Here is a 20,867-nt window from a genome sequence, read left to right as displayed (position 1 = left end):
GTTAGCTCATGGCTAATCTTATTTCATCTACATCTCCAAACGCTCCTCACCACCCTCATCCTGTTTATTTTAAAGCCAATTCCAGATAAATTTTATCCTTTGTAGATATATCAGTATATACTTTTAAAAGATAAGGACTTTTTTAAATTTCAGTGTTTCGGTTTATTCTGTTTTAGGGCACATAAATAGATAACCATACATCTGGATAGTTTGCCTTCGAAAGTGCCAATTTGTGCCTGTTGTCCCAGTGTATTTAATAGTAGTACCCTTTTCACATTAAAGAGTGTCTCACTTTGGACACTAAATTCTTTGGTCACCTTATATACATAAGGGAAGCCTTTTAATAGTGGAGAGTAAATAAATTCTTTAAAATAGCACCTTCCGTATTGAGTATTTTTCTAATAGCGTGTCACTTTCTATTTTCTCTCAGGGCAGCAAGCCCCGGAGTTCACTATTTCAAGAAATTATATACTGAAATATAATGCAGCATGTGTCAGAAAAAGGAAGGATCCTGAAGCATATGGTAAGGAGGGAAAGACTCAACTGAATTGCCTTGATTATATCTTCCTTTTTTCCTCCATTTCATTCTTTCTTTGTTATGATTTGATCATAAATGCAGAGAATATTCTTTTGAAAACAATAAGAGATTTTAACCTTTGAATTAAAAGCATAATGCTTTAGAAATATTGACCTCACTTCTTTGGGATGTTTGGTTAGCTGTTAATTATCCAAGTTTAGATCATCCTAAATCTGGATGATCTAACAGCTAACCAAACATGATCGATGTTTTTTGTTATTATTTTGTTGTCCTTATCTCTTGCTCTGTTTACGTGAGCATTTTAGTAACATCGTCATCAACTTTTAATTTTTATTTAAAGGGAGAGAAAACTGTCAAAACTTTAGTAGTTACACATCTTTAACAAAGGTAGAAGCTAGAGACTGATTATCTCTGAAGTACTACTTATTTTATACTGCCTGTAGAAGTACCCTTGCTGTTCATTTGTATCTTATCTCTTAGGCTAAAAGAAATGCCATGAGATCAAGGAGTATTTTACATTCTGGATTCTCCTACAGTTATACTTAGCATGTCTTAGACTTGCTAAGGTAAATACTTTGGAGGAAACGAATGAAAGAAATTGGCAGTATTCTTTGGCACAGAGTATTATGAATTCAATTCTAGGTATGTTCAGTTTGAGGTGAAAGCAAGTGAAAAACTTCTGTAGCCTGTGATAGTAAAGTCTGGTAAGAGAACAGGACTGGGACTGTTGTTTCAGGATGTACTAGCCTCAAGTACCCTTGCATCCCCTGTTCTTTATTGTCGTAACAACAGAATAGATTATTGCTATCACCATAGATTTATCTCCATTTTAGGAGATTAGGAAACTGAGGCATAAGGTCTGATAACAAGTCTGTCTCCAAAGGATAGGAAAAATGCCCCTTATTTCTAAATATAGGGTTCTTTCTAAAAGACCAAGTTACTATTTATATTTTAAGAAGGAATACATGATGTCTACTAACAAGATAAATGAGAAGCAAACTGGGAAATACATTTTGACTCTGGATTATTGCATCTATTACAGCGTCAAGCTCAAAAGAGTTTTGTGCGACTCCTTTCAACCCTGAATATTACAAATTGAGCTGCTTACAGTGTCTCTCTCTCTTTTTTTTAAGTAGTTCGAAAGGAGACTTTCATGTTAGGAACGAACATAGCTACCAAGGCTGGATGGGAAGATGTTTCTCCTCAGGTAAAGATGATGCCTAAGTCTAGAATAACAAATTGTTGCAAACATCTTTGCCCTCTGTTGAATGTAGTTGAACATCATTTATAGGGCTCTAATGCTGCTCTATATCCAGTTAAATAAGAAGAAAGGAGTGTGTGTGTAAAAAAAACCGAGGCTGGTTTTGGACACTTACCTTATTCATTTCTTAGTAACCACAAGTAAAATATCCATACCAAACAAACTATGTTGGACTTAAAATGTTCAGTGAGACACATGCCAATGTTCCAACCATTGTTTCATCTTAAAAGATTTAAGCATTTTCTAGAAATGAACTGGGGGTGGGCAGGGTTGTTGAACATAATCTCTTCCAGACTGACATGGTTCTCTCTCTTTTGCAGGCTTGGTTATTGGCAATGACATCGATCACAGGCTGGCATTTATTTCTGTCCTAACCAGCTACTTTATAATTGCGAATAGTAACTATGCATATTTGTTGGTCAGCCAAACCAAGGAACAAGAGCTATGGCAGTTGAAAAAGTCTGTCTGATTCCAGGTTATTTTTCCTGGGTTTCATCATCAGGGACCTCCTTCTTTTCATCTCATCGACAATGTGGTACCTTTTACCATTTGATAAAGATTAAGGACAGGTCCTTTGGTCAACAAGCAGAACTTAATATCTGCTGGAATAGAGTCAGAGACCATTTCAGTTACAGCTGAGGAAAATGAAATTTCCGTTTTATTTGGTGCCTTGTACAGAGAACATACTAACTCTTATGAAAACGTGCGAGTGAAAAGAGATTGAGTTTTGACTAATAGAAACCCATGGTTATGGCGAGTGACCCAACGTGATCAGAGCGGGCAAGAGCCACAAAGGAACTCATGACGGGCTATACCATGTTGCGGAATGGGGGAGTGGGGAATGGAGGTCAAACCTGTATGTTACGGTGGTCCAACCGTATCCGACTCACATGGCTCAGTTTTACGCTCTTCATCATTCTGGTTTTCTTTCCCCTCATTGCTCACTATTATCTTACCACTCTGGATGAGGCTGATGAAGCTGGCAAGCGGATTTTTGGCCCACGGGCTGGTAATGAGTTGTGTGAAGTAAAGCATGTGCTAGATCTTTGCCGAATTCGTGAGTCTGTAAGTGAAGAGCTCCTGCAGCTGGAAGCCAAGAGGCAAGAGCTGAACAGCGAAATAGCCAAGCTGAATCTGAAGATTGAAGCATGTAAGAAGAGTATTGAGAATGCCAAGCAGGACCTGCTTCAGCTTAAGAATGTCATTAGCCAGACTGAGCACTCTTACAAAGAGCTAATGGCCCAAAATCAGCCCAAGCTTTCTCTGCCCATCCGATTGCTCCCAGAGAAGGACGATGCTGGCCTTCCTCCTCCAAAGGTCACACGGAGTTGCCGGCTGCACAATTGTTTTGATTATTCTCGTTGTCCTCTCACCTCTGGTTTTCCAGTCTATGTTTATGACAGTGACCAGTTGGCTTTTGGCAGCTACCTGGATCCCTTGGTCAAACAAGCTTTTCAGGCTACAGCACGAGCCAATGTTTATGTTACAGAAAATGCAGACATTGCCTGTCTCTATGTAATATTAGTGGGAGAAATGCAGGAGCCGGTAGTGCTGCGGCCTGCTGAACTTGAGAAGCAGTTGTATTCTTTACCACATTGGCGGACAGATGGACACAACCATGTCATCATCAATCTGTCACGGAAGTCAGATACACAGAATTTACTGTATAATGTCAGTACAGGCCGTGCCATGGTGGCCCAGTCAACTTTCTTTGCTGCCCAGTACAGGCCTGGCTTTGACTTGGTAGTATCACCACTAGTCCATGCCATGTCAGAGCCCAACTTCATGGAAATCCCACCACAGGTGCCAGTTAAGCGGAAATATCTCTTCACCTTCCAGGGCGAGAAGATTGAATCACTGAGATCCAGCCTTCAGGAGGCCCGCTCCTTTGAAGAGGAAATGGAGGGTGACCCCCCAGCTGACTATGATGATCGTATCATTGCCACCCTAAAGGCTGTGCAGGACAGCAAACTAGATCAGGTCCTCGTAGAATTTACCTGCAAAATCCAGCCTAAACCCAGTCTGCCTACGGAGTGGGCACTGTGCGGGGAGCGGGAGGACCGCTTAGAATTACTGAAGCTTTCCACCTTTGCCCTCATTATCACTCCCGGAGACCCGCACTTGGTTATTTCATCTGGGTGTGCGACACGGCTCTTCGAAGCCCTGGAAGTCGGTGCTGTCCCAGTTGTGCTGGGGGAGCAGGTACAGCTTCCTTACCAGGACATGCTGCAGTGGAATGAGGCAGCCCTGGTGGTGCCCAAGCCACGTGTTACGGAGGTTCACTTCCTGTTAAGAAGTCTCTCAGATAGCGATCTACTGACTATGAGGCGGCAAGGCCGCTTCCTCTGGGAGACTTACTTCTCCACCGCCGACAGTATTTTCAATACTGTACTGGCTATGATTAGGACTCGCATACAGATCCCAGCCGCTCCCATCCGGGAAGAGGCAGCAGCTGAGATCCCCCATCGTTCAGGCAAAGCGGCTGGAACGGACCCCAACATGGCGGACAATGGGGACCTGGACCTGGGGCCAGTAGAAACTGAGCCGCCTTATGCCTCACCCAGATACCTCCGCAACTTCACTCTGACTGTCACTGACTTTTACCGCAGCTGGAATTCTGCTCCAGGGCCTTTCCATCTTTTCCCCCACACACCCTTTGACCCTGTGTTGCCCTCCGAGGCCAAATTCTTGGGCTCAGGGACTGGATTTCGGCCAATTGGTGGTGGAGCTGGGGGTTCTGGCAAGGAGTTTCAGGCAGCGCTTGGAGGCAATGTTCCACGAGAGCAGTTCACCGTAGTGATGTTGACTTACGAGCGGGAGGAAGTGCTTATGAACTCTTTAGAGAGGTTGAATGGCCTCCCTTACCTGAACAAGGTAGTGGTGGTGTGGAATTCTCCCAAGCTGCCATCAGAGGACCTTCTGTGGCCTGACATTGGCGTCCCCATCATGGTAATACAAAAATGAGCAGTTTGTTTTACTGCATGAGATAATATTTCACTCTTAATCCCTTTGCTGTAAGCCTGTATAGATGTACACCCCTCTTTCTCCTCCCTCTCTCTCTGTATATATTCACATATACTTGTTTTAACCTGTATAGATATTTTCCCCCTGAAATTTCTGCTTGCTTCTTTTTTAGCACTTTTAGGCCTTGCCAGTTTCATCTTTGCTACTCATTTCCTAAATCTACTAAGACTCTCCAAAATGGAAATTGGTGCTAGTCCCATAAAGGTTTATGAAATCCCTTCAGTTACTCCATAACGAAGATGTTGATAATGCGAATGGTGATGAAAAGCTAACATTTAAGAAGCACTTTTGATCTAGGCACTGTAATATAGCATTTATAAGACTTATTATCGTGATTTCTTCATTTTATATCTATGGAAACTGAGGCTTAGGTTAATTATTTTGACTGAGGTCTTGATTAGTAATGGAGGAGCTGAACTTTAGTATATCTGACTCTAGAAGCTGCAGTTTTAATCACCTTCAAAGGATTTAGGAAGAAGACCTGTGTCATTTACCAGGATATTACAGAAGTCTTTTGGAAGACTGGAGTTGGGGTTTATATTTGGGAGTCGGAGATCTTGAACCTTTTCTGAAGTGTTTTGCAGGTTCTTTCTCATTCTTTACTCCCATCTGTCTGGTTAGGATGCTGTATTTTACTGGAAAAATATAGCCAAATACAAAGGTAGAGCTTGGTTCTGAGTACTTTATCCACCTTCCTATGTAAATTGGACAATCTAGAAGATTACCCATTTCTTTTAACTGCGAGACCTTAGGGAAGGTCTTAAAAAACTGCCAGCTGCAGCATAGGTACTTTCCAGAAACAGGTAGCAGAGAAGGGGAGATGGACTGATGGGCCTTGCTAGAAGCTTACCTAAGAAAATTAGTGTCGTTTTTAGGAAGAATTTGTCTGGAAAGGGAATGTTTGGATTAGCTCAGTTTTTAAAAATTTTATTTTATTGAGGAACTAATTCATGTGAAATATTTTTCAAGCAGGAGGTTGTTATAATAGAAAAGTATGAGGTTTGGAGTGATTTATAGACCTGGGATTAGTCATTTTTTGATCTTCGATAAGTTAATTAACTTCTTTGATTTCAAGATCAGAGAGGAATCAGAGATAATACAAGTAGGGAATCTTAGAAAGGTGTCCAATAATTATTTGATTTCTACTTATCCTTCATTGTCAAAGGAAATAGAAGGCAGTATGGATATTCTGCCTATGTTATGGACAGCTTTAACTCACTTCCCTGATAAGGCTACTTGTATCCTCTCCATGATTTTCCTTTGTGTCATAGCTGTTACTGCCTACTTTCTCCTATACAAACCTTTGTTTTAAATTCTTACTACTACTGCTACTTGCTTACTACTGCTGCTAATCTTTTCTTGGATTTTATTTAATTAAATTTATAATCCGAGTCTATTCAAAGACTGCATAGGGTTCTAAAATCTTTAGATCCCAGAATTTATCTTGTATATTAAGAAAAGTCTTGTGAATGGGGAGTTTTTTAATAGACATCTTCTCAAGCAAATTTTACTCCCCATTTTGAATGTCACTGAAATAAAAAAAAAAATGTTCTATGGAAGGTAGATGCTGCTCAAATAGAATAATAAAGCAGCCTTTGTTTTCCATTTTTCCTGAGTTTTTTCTGAATGTGATAAGGATGTAGAGAAGCCTGATGCCACCCCAGTTAACAATGACCAAAATTTGTCAGAGAACTTACCAGAACTAATCCCTTCTTTTAACTCCGGTGGGAAATAAGTAGTTCTCTTTGATTACTGGGCAGCTCATTGCAATGATACAATGCCCAGTGGGAAAATGCCAGAAACTTTCCAAATGTGGGGCCATTCTGAATAGCTTGCTCATATTAGCGATACAAGTTTTTTCTAGTTCTTTGAAAAAGAGGAAACAGTTTCAAACTAGAGAATTTCACTTCATCCTCTAAATATTTTGATTATGCTTTCTATTTAAGAGAGGTAGATTTTTTGGGAGCGGCAGTTGAATTGCTGACCTCTTGGGCATAGAGCCAACACTACCTAGATATCAGGGCTCAGAGAGACTGGCAGCTCTCTCTCCTGTGGAAAATTGGTGCCATTAAGAGACATCTCGGAGTAGTTTTTCCACCTAGGATGCAGATGTACCCTATCCATTACATTATAGTTAACAGGTCTTTATAAAATTAGCAGCAGGGTGATTCCTAGGCAATCTCTCAGATTTCAGTCCTTCAGGGAAAATGATTTGAAATGAGCATATTGGCTGGGTGAAGCAACCCAATAATCCACATGCTATTTTAGAAAATGCTGGGCAATTGTGCTTCTCATGCTCAGATTCCCATCTAAGCAATAGGAATCAATGCTGGCTTTTTGTGGACTATGAAATCTGTTGAGCCCTAGTTGTTTGAGTGGAGGAAGATTGTCTTAGGGGTACCTACTGGGATTTATATATTAAAATCCCTCATTACTATTATTTACATAACAAAGGAGAAACTACACCAGATCTGGCTTGGAATGAATGTGATCTTTACTGCCACCATTCCTGGACACTCCTGCCCCAAATGCCTTTCATAAAGAGAATTTCAGTTCATATGGGATAGGGCCTGGCCAAGGTGACAGGATTCCACTGAGAGAGATGGAGGTAATGCTACCAATTGAAGTAGATGTTTCATCTGAATGGTGTGGGCTTTCTGAAAAGAGGTGGCAATGGTGGGTGGTGACTGCTTTCTGTCTCGTGCCTGTTTTGTGAACAGTTGAATCAGTTTTCATAGCTCCTGGAGTGTAACAACAAAGAATATCTAATGGAAGTCAGTCAAATAGAGAGTACTATTGTCCCAAGGGATTTAAAGGCTATTCTTGAAAAATCCCCTTAATAGCTTTGGGATCATCATTTTCATGCATCTCGAAGATGTTCCACTGTTTCCAGGCCTCCATTGTTTCTGATGATGAGTCAAGGGTTTTCGAATTTTTGTTTATGTCATGTGTTGTTCTCTGCTTTCAAATTTTTTCCCTTATGTTTGGTTTTCAGCAGTTCCTTGGCATGGTTCTCTTTCATTTGTATTTTGGTTGATGTTGACTAAGCTTCTTGAATCTGTCAATTTGTTTTTTATCATATTTTAGGAAATTCATTAATTAGATGTATTTTTCTGCCCCATTCTCTTTCTCCTCTCCTTTGGGGATTCCATTACATGTGTATTAGACATTTTGATGTTGTCCCGCAGTTCTCAGTGGCTTTGTTCATTTTTTAAAAATCTTTTTTTCTCCAGTTTTGATAATTTCTGTTGATCTATCATCAAGGTCACTGACTTTTGTGTCTATTCTATGGGTAAGCTAGTGCTGATATTGTATTTTCCAGTTCCTGAATTTCCATATTATTTTAAGTAAGTTTGTTTCTCTGCTCAGATTTCCTGTCTTTTTTTCCATTCTGAGTATACTTTACTTCATTAAAATAGTTATGATAGCTACTTTAACATCTTTGTCTCTTTTAACAGCTAATTCCAATATATGGGTCATTTGGGGATTTATTTTAATTGATTTTCTTTTTTCTTTTTTCTGGGTTATGTTTTTCTGGCTCTTTGTATACCAGACAACTTTGTATTAAACCTTGTGAATATTGTGTTGTGAAGACTGTGAATTTTGTTTTATTTTCTGAAAAGTATTTTAGTTTTACCAGGCAATTCATTTAGCTGGTCTGTTTACAAACAGCACCACGCATGTATGGTTTAGGGGTGGGCCAGAGATTGGGCAGTTTATACACAGGACTTGGAGCTCCCCCTACCTGACTCTCTCCTTTCTGGAATCTACTTTCTTTCCAGGGTCTGTGGTTGCCCCAAATTCTTCCCTCTTATTCTTCAGGCCAGAAAGACTTGGTGTTGTATGTGAGTTGAAGCTGTCCTGAGTGGTACCAACTCTGGCCCACTCTCTGGGTAAGAGAATTCTGATTCTCCCCATGTTGGTAATTCCTTCCTAAATTTCAGCTCTTCTTTGTAATTTGCTGTTGCTGTTCACTGTCTAGTGCCTTAGATAATTTATTTTCTTGGTATTTTTGTTCAGAGTTTGTAGTTATTATCTGTAGGAGGATTGGGTCTGGTCGGAGTTTATTGAGTCATCCAGTAGAAACTTCCAAGTGATCTCTAGAGTCATAGTCCCACCCAAAATTTTGATTTGAGTTGTTATTTTATTCTGACCAGTTAACACACCTTCCTCACTCTGCTTTATATTCTGGAAAATAGTAGTAAATAGTGTGGCCTTGTGGGAGCATTCTGTGGAAATGAGAATGTCAAAATCTGTCCTCTTGGAGTTTTAAAACTTTAGCTGTTATGAAGGGGACATTTTTCAGTTATCAACAGTATAGTCTTGCTCACTCAAAACATTGCTTGTCTTTACAGCGTGTACTCCTTTCTCAGTCTTGTGACTGCCATTCCCTCGATTCTTAATTATTTTTTCCATAAAGGGTACAGCTAATTTACACAGGATGCCTGGGAAAGCCTCTTGGAGAAAGTGACATTTGAGCAGAAGCTTGAATGAAGAAGGAATAGACTGTAAATTCTGGAGGAACATACAGAGAATGGCAAATGCAAGAAGCTTGTCATGTTCAAGACATGGCAAGAATACCCGGTGTATCTAGAGTGAAGTGCTTGAGGGGAGAGTTTGAAAGGTTGGAGAAAGCAAAGTCCAGCGCATGTAGGACCATGTAGGCCATGGTAAGGAGTCTAGATTTCATTTCACATGTGTTAGGGTGCCGTTGGAGGTTTTGAACGGGGAGTAATATATCTACAGGACTATAGGGAAAAGAGCATAAACAGTGGAAAGGCTATTGCAGTAGCCTGGGTGTGAGGGGTGTGTTGGTGGCTTGGACCAGGGCAGTAGTGGTGGAAATGCTGAGTTGAGAGATGAGCATACCACACCTCCTAGTAGACTCCAAAATCTCTGTGGAAGTGGTGAGGCCACAGTGTGCCATTTTTTCCAAATGAAAACTATAGCGATATGGAGATTATTTTTCACTTTCCTTTTCCCTCCCAGCTCTTAATATTAGAATTTAAAAAGGAGAGTTCTGTTTGGGGAACTTAATGTCATGCCAAGATAGTGATTTTAACACCATTTCCCTAGTAGTGTCTAAGGGGAAAAAAAGGAAGACTGGAAGAGAAATTGGCTGTGTAGTAAACTTGGTGTCATTAATATTGAGGCTTGGGCCTCTGCCAGTTGGGCTGTTAAAGGCTTTACTTCTGGCTAGGCCTGAGGCAAGTGTAGAGATAATTCTAAAAGCTAGAAAGTTGATACACTTTATTTATTTTTTACCTGTGCCCACTCAACTTTTAAAAATATTACTTGAATGTATTAGATGATAATTTCCTAAAATTGCGATTTCTAAGCGAAATTAACAGGAAAAGCTTTGTCCAGTTTAGGTCTAAGATTGTGCAAAGTCTAGTAGACTTCACTAGGTATTGGTGATCTGGGTGGGGTGTGTGTGTGTGTGTGTGACAGTATTTTACTTAATAACTTGGTAGCTAATGCTGTATTTCTCATTTTCCATTTGAGAATGGGCTGTATATAAAAGAAAGCTACCAGAAATTAGAAATTAATAGCAAAAAATTATTGAAGAATTGCTGAAGTCCCATTTCATAAATGATTTACTAATTGCAACAAATCAAATCTTTAGGTTAATATCTCCCCTTCTTAGTTCATATCGACTCTTTTTACTAATGCAGAGTAAGGAATCTGAGACAGGATTTTATTGTTTTAGATCTCCAAATCCAAATTTCTTGGAAAGGCACAGAGAGAATGTGTGTGTGTGTGTGTGTGTGTGTGTGTGTGTGTGTGTGTGTGTACTTACACATATATTTATATGTATGTATACATCTACCTACATATATATACATAAATGTTTACAAATTAGGAAGAGGTTGTATTAATCTCATGTTACAATAACCGCACAATTTTTGAGCATTTTTTTATGTGCCAGTTAGGCACAGTGTCATGCTCTTGATTATGCGTTCTCTCATTTGATGTTGAAATGCTAACCTAAGCTGTTTTACCTAGTTTCACAGGGATTGTTGGCAGCTTTTATAATTTAATAATTTTATAATATAATTTTTATACCGTATTAGACTCAAATTTAAACTGAGCTATCAATGGAAAACCAGTCCACTGTGTTACCTTTTGTCTTGGCATTTCCTTACATTTTGCCCACACCACTTCATTGAATGAATGCATCCCTTGAAAAAGGAAGAAGCTTCAGTGCTCCTTTTTCAGTTGTCCTTCCTCTGTGGATCATCTCTCCACCAAATCACCTAAGCTCTATTTCACATACCTCACAAGTAGTACATACGTGACAATGTGCTTCTTAGACCTCATTTTCTTGATTTCCAAGCTCTATGATGGGTTACTTCTTTAAGTTAGAGGGAAGATTAGGAGCTAGGACAAAAGTTAGTAGCTGTTTACCTTTATTGCCTGTATGATGGCTTGACATAAGGTTCATTCTCAGAAGTGGATTCATTACTGAAGTGTATTATGCATGTGTTTGTATTATTGCAGACGTGATTGTTGGGTTTGACTGGGCAAAATTTGATCTTAAAGATAAAACAACATTATAAGTCTATTCAAATTGCTGGATTTAGTAGATAGCATTATGTGTTTTTATAGTTTCCATATAGTTTCTAATTTTATTCTCAGGTATGTTCTACATTTTTATGTTCTGTTTTTAGTCTACTTTATGACTAGAGTTAATTCACATAATCTCTTCATGTCCTAGTTTTCTTGCCTACCAACTTAAAAGACCTGACTAAAAGGCCTATGACTATCATGAGCTGCTTTCATAAAAAATTCCTTATTTAGATAGTCCGTTTGAATCCACATTCATTATTCTGCTTCACTTGAGCAACCATCACTTACTAAACTGTTGAACTGGTCCATTGTTCCTTATTCATAGCAATAACTACTTACATTTCAATCCGTTAGATATTAGGAGATACTTGCTAGCTATTTAACTCAGAATCAGATTTATCAGGGTAGCTAATTTATGATGTGAGTTGATACTTTGCTAATTAATGTGGATTTGCTGACTATGCATGGATTTAGAAGCCAAATGTTTTCTTAACATATTAGGAGAAAGGATCCTATTAGAGTAGTAGTTCTTTTATCATTCATAAACTCCAGGATTCCTCACAAACCAAGCAGAATGTTAACTGAAGTCACTATTTTTTGATCATGGATGCACTTGAATACATTTGCATGTGGTAGGATTCTAGGCCATGATTGCGGTTCCACTTGAGAAGAAAGGTACAATGAGAAAGTCAAGGCTTTTATGAATGATGGTAAAAAACTAGTGAGGCATCATCAGGGAGCACTGTATGTAAAACAAGAAAAATAAATGTTACTATTGCTCCTTGACTTGATTATTGTAGATTGATGGATTTTTTGCTATAGAAAACTAGGTTAAATTCTAATTTTGACTGTTTATAGTTGTTATATATAAACGTCTCAAGTCTATTTCATATTTTGAAAATAGAATGAGCAAGGATAAATTAGGTGTTCCTACTCATTTATTCATTCTTTCACTTATAAAACGTGTTGAACACCTGCTGTATGCCAGATGCTGGGCTCTATGCATTCTGGTCAGCATTACACCAGTAGTCAATAACTTGAAGGTAAGTCTTCATATTCATAATCATAAGGCATGAAAAGATAACTATTGTTAACGAAGGAGGGAGCATTGTTTTCATTTGAAACAAAACAAAATCAACAAAAATGAGACTCCTTCCTACATATGGCATAGTACTCTGGTTGACTCATTTCTTTGACGTTCTCATCTGCCATTTCACAAACTCTTCGAGGCCAATGCTGATCTGTATGTCTGCATTACAAATCTTTGAGTCTTTTGTCCTACTGATTTTGATGCCAGCGTGGTTAATTGTTGGCTTGCTGAGCTTTTTCTAGGGTTTAAACATTATAGCTTTGAAGTAAAACTGCTAGAAGAAATTTTTTACTCTTTTTCCTCTCATTATTTTAGTTTGTATTTTCAAAGTTTGTAAGGGTAGAAATCTCTCTTTGGTTTGGGGGAAAAGCTGATTGTCCTTAAATAATGAGCTACATTTATTCTTGGAAGTTTACTTTACTGTCTCCTAGTGGCTGATTCTAAGTTGATATCTCAGCAGTGGGGTCAATGACATTTTGGGCTGGCTAATTCTTTGTTGTGGGGGCCATCCTGTGCTTTGTAGGATTTAGCAGCAAACCTGGCCTCTGCCCAGCAGATAAAAGTAGCTCACCTTCCTTTGCCTTCCCCGCCATAGTTGTGATAACCAGAATTTCCGAAGTTATTGTCAAATGTCCCAGGGGTGGGAGAGTAGGGGAGGCAAAATCACTCCTAGTTGAGAATCTGCTCTAAATTCTTAAACCAGGTTTATTGACCGCAGTTATTTGTGAGCTAACCACAAATAAGCTGCCGCAATACTTGATTATGTTTCTGTGAATCCTTAAAGCTGTTCTTTTGTTCTGATGGCTATTGCCTCAGTTTTTAATCTTGAAAATTTTGCTGTCATCCAGCCCAGAGGAGTTTTGCCAGGACAAGCAGAGGTACTATGTACACTATATGCCTGTAACCCATAGTAGTTGTTTTTAATGAACTTACTTGCCTCTCAATGGACTTTAATTAAGCTTGCTCAAAAAACTATGAGTCTACGGCCATACCACCCTGAACGCGCCCGATCTCATCAAAAACTATATGAAATCTAGGCCAAAACACATTTGATACGAGACCTTCTGCTCTGTCCAAAGCTTCCAAAGAACAAGCAAGCCCCCTTGATTTGATTTACTTTGTAAATTGGACAAAAAACTGGATACACTCTAGGTATCACATCACAAACATTTTAGTTTTTGTTTCGTTAGGTTGTTTATAGGGTTGTCAAGTTTGGCTGATAAACAGCTTGTTTTTGCAGACAACATGGTGCTGTTTTAATTTAGCAGAGAGATTGTTTACTTACAGTCAGATATCTAATAAGTGGTGGACTTGGAATTTGAACTCAAGCTTTTCTGATTGTCTCCAAAGCCATGCTTTTAAGTGCCTCTCCAAATTTCATGTGCATAGGAGTTATTTGGAGATCTTGTTAAAATGTAGGTTCTGACTTGATAGCTTTAGGGTAGACCTGCAGTTCTGCATTCTAAGTCCCAGATGATGTCTAAATTGCTGGTCTCTGAATTATACTCAGTATTAAAGCGCTGTGCTATGTTCCTGGATTACTAATCTTGCTGCTGATAATCCTCTTGGTGATTAACTCACAAAATTGGTTATCTACAATGGAATAGTCAAGAATTGGATTTTTCAGTTATTTTTTTCTTCATTTTAAGCTATATGTGTTAACTACTGGATTTTAAGCTGCATGTATTTACTGCTAGAGTTGAGGAGAACTTCGTTCACCTGAACCAGCAGAATTGCAGTTCATATTAAATGAATGGTGGGCATGTTAGGAAAGTAAAATGAATGCTACGTATAAGTAAAATGAATGGTAGTTGGAGCGTTGATTCTAAGGTGGACATTATTTTATGTTTTAACATGCGAAATTGGATGTGTCTTAAGATAGAGGGCATTTTACCATTGCCAAAGTTGGCATTTGGCTATTGCTGCTTCTGGCCATCCCTCCGGGGACAGAGCCTGGCAGCTGTTGTGCTGTGTACTTGGCCATCTCCCCCTCCCCTCTCCTCTCTTTTCTCTGACCCAGGCCTCTGTGCCTTTGTTCTGTCACTGCTGAATCTGAGCTTGGTAGACCTGGGCTACAAGCTCAGGGATTTTCATATCAATCAAACGTGCTGCAGGGCAAGATGGACTTCTGTGTCTGTTGCTTGGCTCTGACATCTGTTCTATGTGGTAGCAAATCTGTTACAGATCCTTCCCTGTACTGACTTGGGAGGAATTCTTCTGGGGCTGAGGCAGAGTCTTAAAAATCTTTTAATAAAGTACACCTTCTAAGTGATAGACTATTAAATGTGCTTTCTTATTTAGCAGCATTTTTCTTTCTGATGATACATGAATTAATAATGTATTTTCCATGGTGCTTTGGTTCAGTGAGATTTATAAATTTAGGATTGGCAGGAAAAGACTGATTTGGAGTTAGAAGGTGGGAGTTAGAATCTAACTCTGCCATTTGCCAGTTGTCCATGTATAAAGTGAGGTGGACCAGATGATCTCTGAGGCCCTTCTAGCTCTCAACTAATTGGTTTTGAGTGTGCTAAAATGAATTAATTGAAGTACGAGGACTCTGCTTTAGGAACATAGAAGTGATTAATTTTGACAACGGGTGAGGGAGGCAGCAGGAGGCATCTGAGCTGGGCTCCAGGGGGAAGAGTAATTTTGGTAGAAGAATAGGAGAAAGTATTTTTAAGCTGAGACAATACTCCTGAGGTCATGGAAGTACCTTTGAAATCATTAATAAACTTTTAGACTCCAAATATAATTACATTCATCATGCTAGGTAGAGGTTATCCTCAGTACAAGTAAAACATCCTGTTGAAACTAAAATGACCCATCCTGGTTTTCTAAAAAGATGACTCAGCAAGTTCTCTTTTTCTAGTGTTTGAAAATAATATGATGGTTCCTCATTAGTCGAATTAATTAATTATAGATACCATAAAAATGAGCTATCACAGTACTGTGAATGTGGTCATCCTCATTTATTTGAGTATTAGGGGGTGAGGTGAATAACAAAGTTACTGCCTACATTGTAGTAAACTGCTTATCTGAGATATGGCTTAAATACAATTTTTAAAAATTATAATGAAGTTCTGTTTGTACACTAATCTTTGTTTTATGAAGAAAATACTGCTTTGCATGTATGGGTCACATTGTTTTTTATTTTTATTTTTTAAATTAAGTTTATTGGGGTAACATTAGTTAATACATTTATATAATTTTCAGGTGTACATTGTAATTTGACATCTGTATATATTCTATTGTGTGTTTACCACCCAAAGTCCAGTTTCCTTTAGCTGCCATATATTTGATCCCCTTTATGTATGGGTCACTTTGGATAGCGAGTCTTCGAATTGGAATTTGCTGTGGACACAAACTTAGTTTTACTGAATTTAGGTGTGTACAGCTCTGAGGGAAAAAGCTTTTATATGTATAGTCAGTGCTACAGGTAGGAATTTCAAAGTTGAAATAATTAACCTCAACAGGATAGGCAATCCCCTTTTTATTTTAAATACCAAAAAAAAAGGCTTTAAAATTGGTCAGAAATGACGTAGACTCAAGGAATTTCTGAGTTCGGTTTTAAGGTTTATGAGCAAACGGGGGGATTCCAGAGCCGGGCATCATCATCACAGCTGTTCTCTGCCACCTTGTGTTCTCTTGGGAAAGTTTTTAAAAATTTCCCTAGATTGTGTTTATTGCATATGTGAATTATCCTCAGCTTTAGCTTGTTTCACAAGAAAATTAGTAAATGAATAAAGCTTAAAATGTGAAATTCTTATTCACTTGCTAAATTATTAGGCAGTTTTTATTCCTGAAAGTCATGTGGTAGATTTTACAAGTGGTAGGTAACCAGGCAAAATTAGTAAATTCAGCCAGTCTTCTTTGACCTAAAGGCAGTTTTGGTTTTGCGTTCTTTGGTGCAGACTTGATCGTTAGTGTTTTTCTTTCCTTTTTACAGGTGGTCCGTACTGAAAAAAACAGTTTGAATAATCGATTCTTGCCCTGGAATGAAATTGAGACAGAGGCCATCCTGTCCATTGATGATGATGCTCACCTTCGCCATGATGAAATCATGTTTGGGTTTCGGTAAGCTGATTTTCAGTCCAGAAGCACTTTCATTTGCTAGTGACAGAAAACTAAGTCAAACCCGAATCAGGCAGCCAAATGAATTTATTAGCTGGTAGGAACTGAGACATCTTTAGAGATAGTAAGGGCTAAAAGTTAAGACATAGTTGGATCCAGGGCCTTAGGTGATGTCAGAACTCTTTCTTTTCATCTCTAGCCTCTGCTTCCCTCTGTGTTACCTTTGTTCTCATATAGGCTCTTTTTCTGAGGCCAGGGAGATGGAATTCTGTGATCGGCTAGGCCAGGGTTACCTGCCTACTCTTGGAGCTGCAAGTAGATCATCCTGTACCCGAAATCCATAGGGGCTGAGAGTGGAGGCAAAGAGTAGATTCATAAAGGAAATGTGAGGGTTTTGTGTTAAGAGGAGGGGGAACAACTCCCAGGCAGGCAGAAACATGTTGCTGTGTATTGGGGCAGTGGAACAGTGCCAGAATTCTGGGGCCTGAAAGCTTTGAGGAAAGATGAGGTTGGATGCAGAGATTCAAGAGGAAAAAGAGGGGGAGGAGGTGGTGTTATGATGCATGACGTTTATTGAACCCCTACTGTATGCCAGAGACTAGCTGAGTACTTTGGTTTATCTTACATCCTCCTGAAACTTGAGGATGTGAGTTGTATTCGTCTCCATTTTACATAGGAATAAATCGAGATCCCAGAGAGCAAAACTGTGAAGCTAGAAAGTAAGTGGCAGAGCTGGGATTCTACTGCAGTTTTGTCTGACTCCAGAACTTCCACTCAACCACTGAACTGCACCTTTTTCTTGAATTTAGTAGTTCTTATTGAGACTTAAATATCCCTCTTGAGGGAACATCACATGTAAAAGAATGTAGTAGATCAGGGCTACTCAGAATATGTCATGACTGGTATGCTGGCCCATGGACACTTTATTACCTGTCCATAGTAAGGTAGGTACTAAAATCGAGGGTGAGCATTTTAAAACTTTTAAAGCAATTTGACATTTACCATGACATCCAAGGGTTTGTTTATCTTGTAGTTCACTTTTGGGTAACACTTATTGAATATAATTCATACATCAGACAGTTCATTCATTTAAATATAAATTCAATGGTTTTTAATATATTTACAAATTTGCACAACCCTCAACACAATCTATTTTAGAAATCTTCGTTACCAAGAGAAACCCTGTACCCATTAGCATTTCCCTCCAACCCCTCTAAGCCCTAGGCAACTATTAATCTACTTTGTGTCTCTATAAATTTGCCTATTGTGGATATTTCATATAAATGGTACCATAAAATATGTGCCCCTTTGTAACTAGTTTTTTTCACTTAACATAGTGTTTTCAAGGTTCATCTCTCTTGTAGCATGTGTCATTCATTTTGTATGGATATATACAGTTTGTTTATCATTTATCCATTAATGGACAGTTGGGTCATTTCTACTTCTTGGCTGTTGTGAATAATGCTGCTATGAACATTCATGTACAGATTCTTGTATGAACATTTCCTTTCTCGTGGACATATACTTAGGAGTAGTATTGAGGAACTATTTTCCAAAGTGGCTGCACCATTTTATTGCTATCAGCAGTGTATAAGGGTTCCATTTTCTCCACATCCTTGTCAATAATTACTTTCTGGTTTTTATTTATAACCATCCCACTGGGTGTGAAGTGGTATTTCAGTGTAGTTTTGATTTGCTTTTCTCTGATTTGCTTTTCTCTAATGACTAACGATGTTGAGCATTTTTTCATGTGCTTAGTGACTACTTGTATATCTTCTTTGGAGAAATTTCTGTTCAGATCCTTTGCCCATTGTTATTTGGGTTATTTGTTTTTTTATTATTGAGCTGTAAGGAGTTCTTTTTATATTCTAGATATAAGTCCTTTATCAGAGGTAAGATTTACAAATTTGCAAATATTTTCTCCCATTCTGTGGGTTGTCTTTCACTTTCTTGATGGTATCCTTCAAAGCAGAAAAGTTTCATTTATTTATGAAGTCCAATTTATCTATGTTTTCTTTGGCTGAGCTTTTGGTGTCATATTTAAGAAACCATGCAATTCATTTTTCTTGTATTTTCTAAAAGTGATAATCCACAATAATGGATAATGGAGTAAGTTAGTTCTTCACCATAGTTTAAGAAGCACAGGTGTAGATTTCCTTGGAGATCTTATTTAAGTCTGGATCCAGGATGGAGAACTCTTCTTGGTGCCTTTGTTCTATTCATGGAAAACCTGACCCATCTAGCCGTTAGGCTTCTTTTGGTTTATGTTAATAAGTACAGATGCTCAGATGAAAAGAGCAGCAGCTTTTCTGCTGTATTTGTCTCAAATCCATCTACAAAGAATTATTTGACGTGTTTCTGAAAAAGTAGAACATCTGTTCTTCCTCTCTCCCACTCACATTTCCTTTGACATCCATTATTAAGGCAAGAGTCTGTTAGCTGTGATAAAAATCCGACCAAATTGGAGTATGTTCCTTTGTACCATAATAATCAATAGCCAGCTCTCTCTTCCTGTTTTTATGAAGGCAGGGAAGCCATGTGATAATTCCAGACATGGTCTTTGCCATCACAGTTGTTGTTGATGGTGGTGGTGAGGGAGGGGAAGGTGATGTATTTCCGATATAGCATGGTGTACTTCAGAGCATGCTAAAGGGCTGGGATCTGTGAACAGGCGTGAGATGTTAACAGGAGCACTGCCGACCACCTCTAGATACTAAGAATGATTTAGATAAGTGGTCCTGCTTTGATGAGTTTGGAGCTTATTAAGATAGCTGGTGTTTGCTATTTTCTATGGCTCTTGATTTAGGAAGACTTTTGACTTTTTCCATCTGTCAACAGATTTCCAAGTGGTAAGAGAATAACAAGCCTTTCATTGTCTCTCTTAACAATCATTGGAAATTTGAGGTTTAGCCTCTGGTTATGGTACTGATGAATTATCTCTGGCTGTACATCCTAACCTTTTACCATCCTTACTCTCTTTTCATTTGTTTGGGCATCCTTTGATCTAAAAGCTTTCTCTTATTAATCTCTCCAATTTTCTTATTTTACCTGAACGAGAATAAAACAGACCTAGGTACAAAAGGAAAGGGCAGGTATAAGAAGAATTATTCCCTCTGGCAAAAGGTAATATGCATTTTGGCTGATTTCAGCTCATGTAGCAAAGAAAGAGGTAAACATGTTCTTTTTTCTTTTTTGTAAATGTGTTCTTAAAGAACAAATAAAAGAGGCCTAAGAATTGAAAGCATATGTTCATACAAAAAGCAGTACATGAATGTTCATAGCAACATTATTTATAATAACCAATAAGTATGAACAACGTAAGTGGATAAACATATGGTTTTACTGATATGAGGCATCTGGAGTAGTCATATTAAGAGACAGAAAGTAGAACAGTGGTTGCCAGGGGCTAGAGGAAGGCAGGAATGGGGAGTTGGTGTTTAATGGGCACAGAGTTTAAGTTTGGGAAGATGAAAAAGTTCTGGAGATGGGTGCATGGTGATAGTTGTACAACATGAATATATTTAATGCCACTGAACTGTATACCTAAAATGATTAAAATAGTAAGTTTTATGTTACATACATTTTGCCATACACAAAAAAATCAATTGTCAAAAAAACAGAAACAAAGGAAGTATAAACAACCCAAACGTGCATCAGTTGTTGAGTGGATAACCATAATGTGATGTATATATATGACGGAATATTATTTGCTAATAAAAAGGAATGCAGTACTGATCCATGCTGTGACATAATGAACCTTGAAAATGGGCTAAATGAAAAGTCATTCAAGGCCACATGTTGTATGATTCCATTTATATGAAATGTCCATAATAGGCAAATCCACAGAGACAGAAAATAGATTAGTGGTTGCTATGGGCTGGGGAGACGGGAATGGGGAGTGACTACTAATGGTTATGGGGTTTCTTTTTGGAATGATTTGGAATGGTTATGGGGTTTCTTTTTGGAATGATGAAAATATTCTGAAATTAGTAGTGATGATGATTGCACAGCTCTGTGGGTATACTAAAACACATGACTTGTACACTTGTACACTTTTAAATGAGTAAATGGTATGTGATTTATAGCTCAACAAATTTTCTTAAAAAAAAAAAAGACAGCGTAAGCTTAAGAGATGGTGTGAGATTGTGGACTAGAAAGTAGGTTCTGTTTTTGGAGATATATATCTTTTTTATCTTGGACCCAGAATTTTTGAATTCCACAACTGGATCTGACATTAATCTTTTTCTCTGAACTTCATGGCTCTGCTTTATGAGTTTTCTTTTCCAAAGGGAGTTAACAAACATTTTTTCTTT

At 38.3% G+C, this 20,867-nt stretch overlaps 1 protein-coding gene across 3 annotated transcripts in view; it reads left to right on the top strand.

Moving 5' to 3' along the window:
• Positions 1-20,867, top strand: part of EXTL3 (exostosin like glycosyltransferase 3) — a 53,328-nt gene that overhangs the window by 16,239 nt on the left and 16,222 nt on the right. The window contains exons 2-5 of one of the 3 annotated variants that reach the window (XM_011359327.2): positions 431-523; positions 1,672-1,745; positions 2,120-4,748; positions 16,430-16,557. In XM_011359327.2, coding sequence (XP_011357629.1) covers positions 2,601-4,748; positions 16,430-16,557 — 2,276 coding nt within the window. In that variant the 5' untranslated portion in view covers positions 431-523; positions 1,672-1,745; positions 2,120-2,600. The remainder of the gene's footprint in view (positions 1-430; positions 524-1,671; positions 1,746-2,119; positions 4,749-16,429; positions 16,558-20,867) is intronic. The other 2 variants (XM_011359328.2, XM_011359330.2) reach the window with 2 other exon arrangements.

This window comes from Pteropus vampyrus, unplaced genomic scaffold, assembly GCF_000151845.1.
Source record: "Pteropus vampyrus isolate Shadow unplaced genomic scaffold, Pvam_2.0 Scaffold47, whole genome shotgun sequence".
Lineage (NCBI taxonomy): Eukaryota > Metazoa > Chordata > Mammalia > Chiroptera > Pteropodidae > Pteropus > Pteropus vampyrus.
The sequence above is the reverse complement of the archived record's forward strand: the minus strand, read 5'-3'. Positions and strand labels throughout refer to the sequence as shown.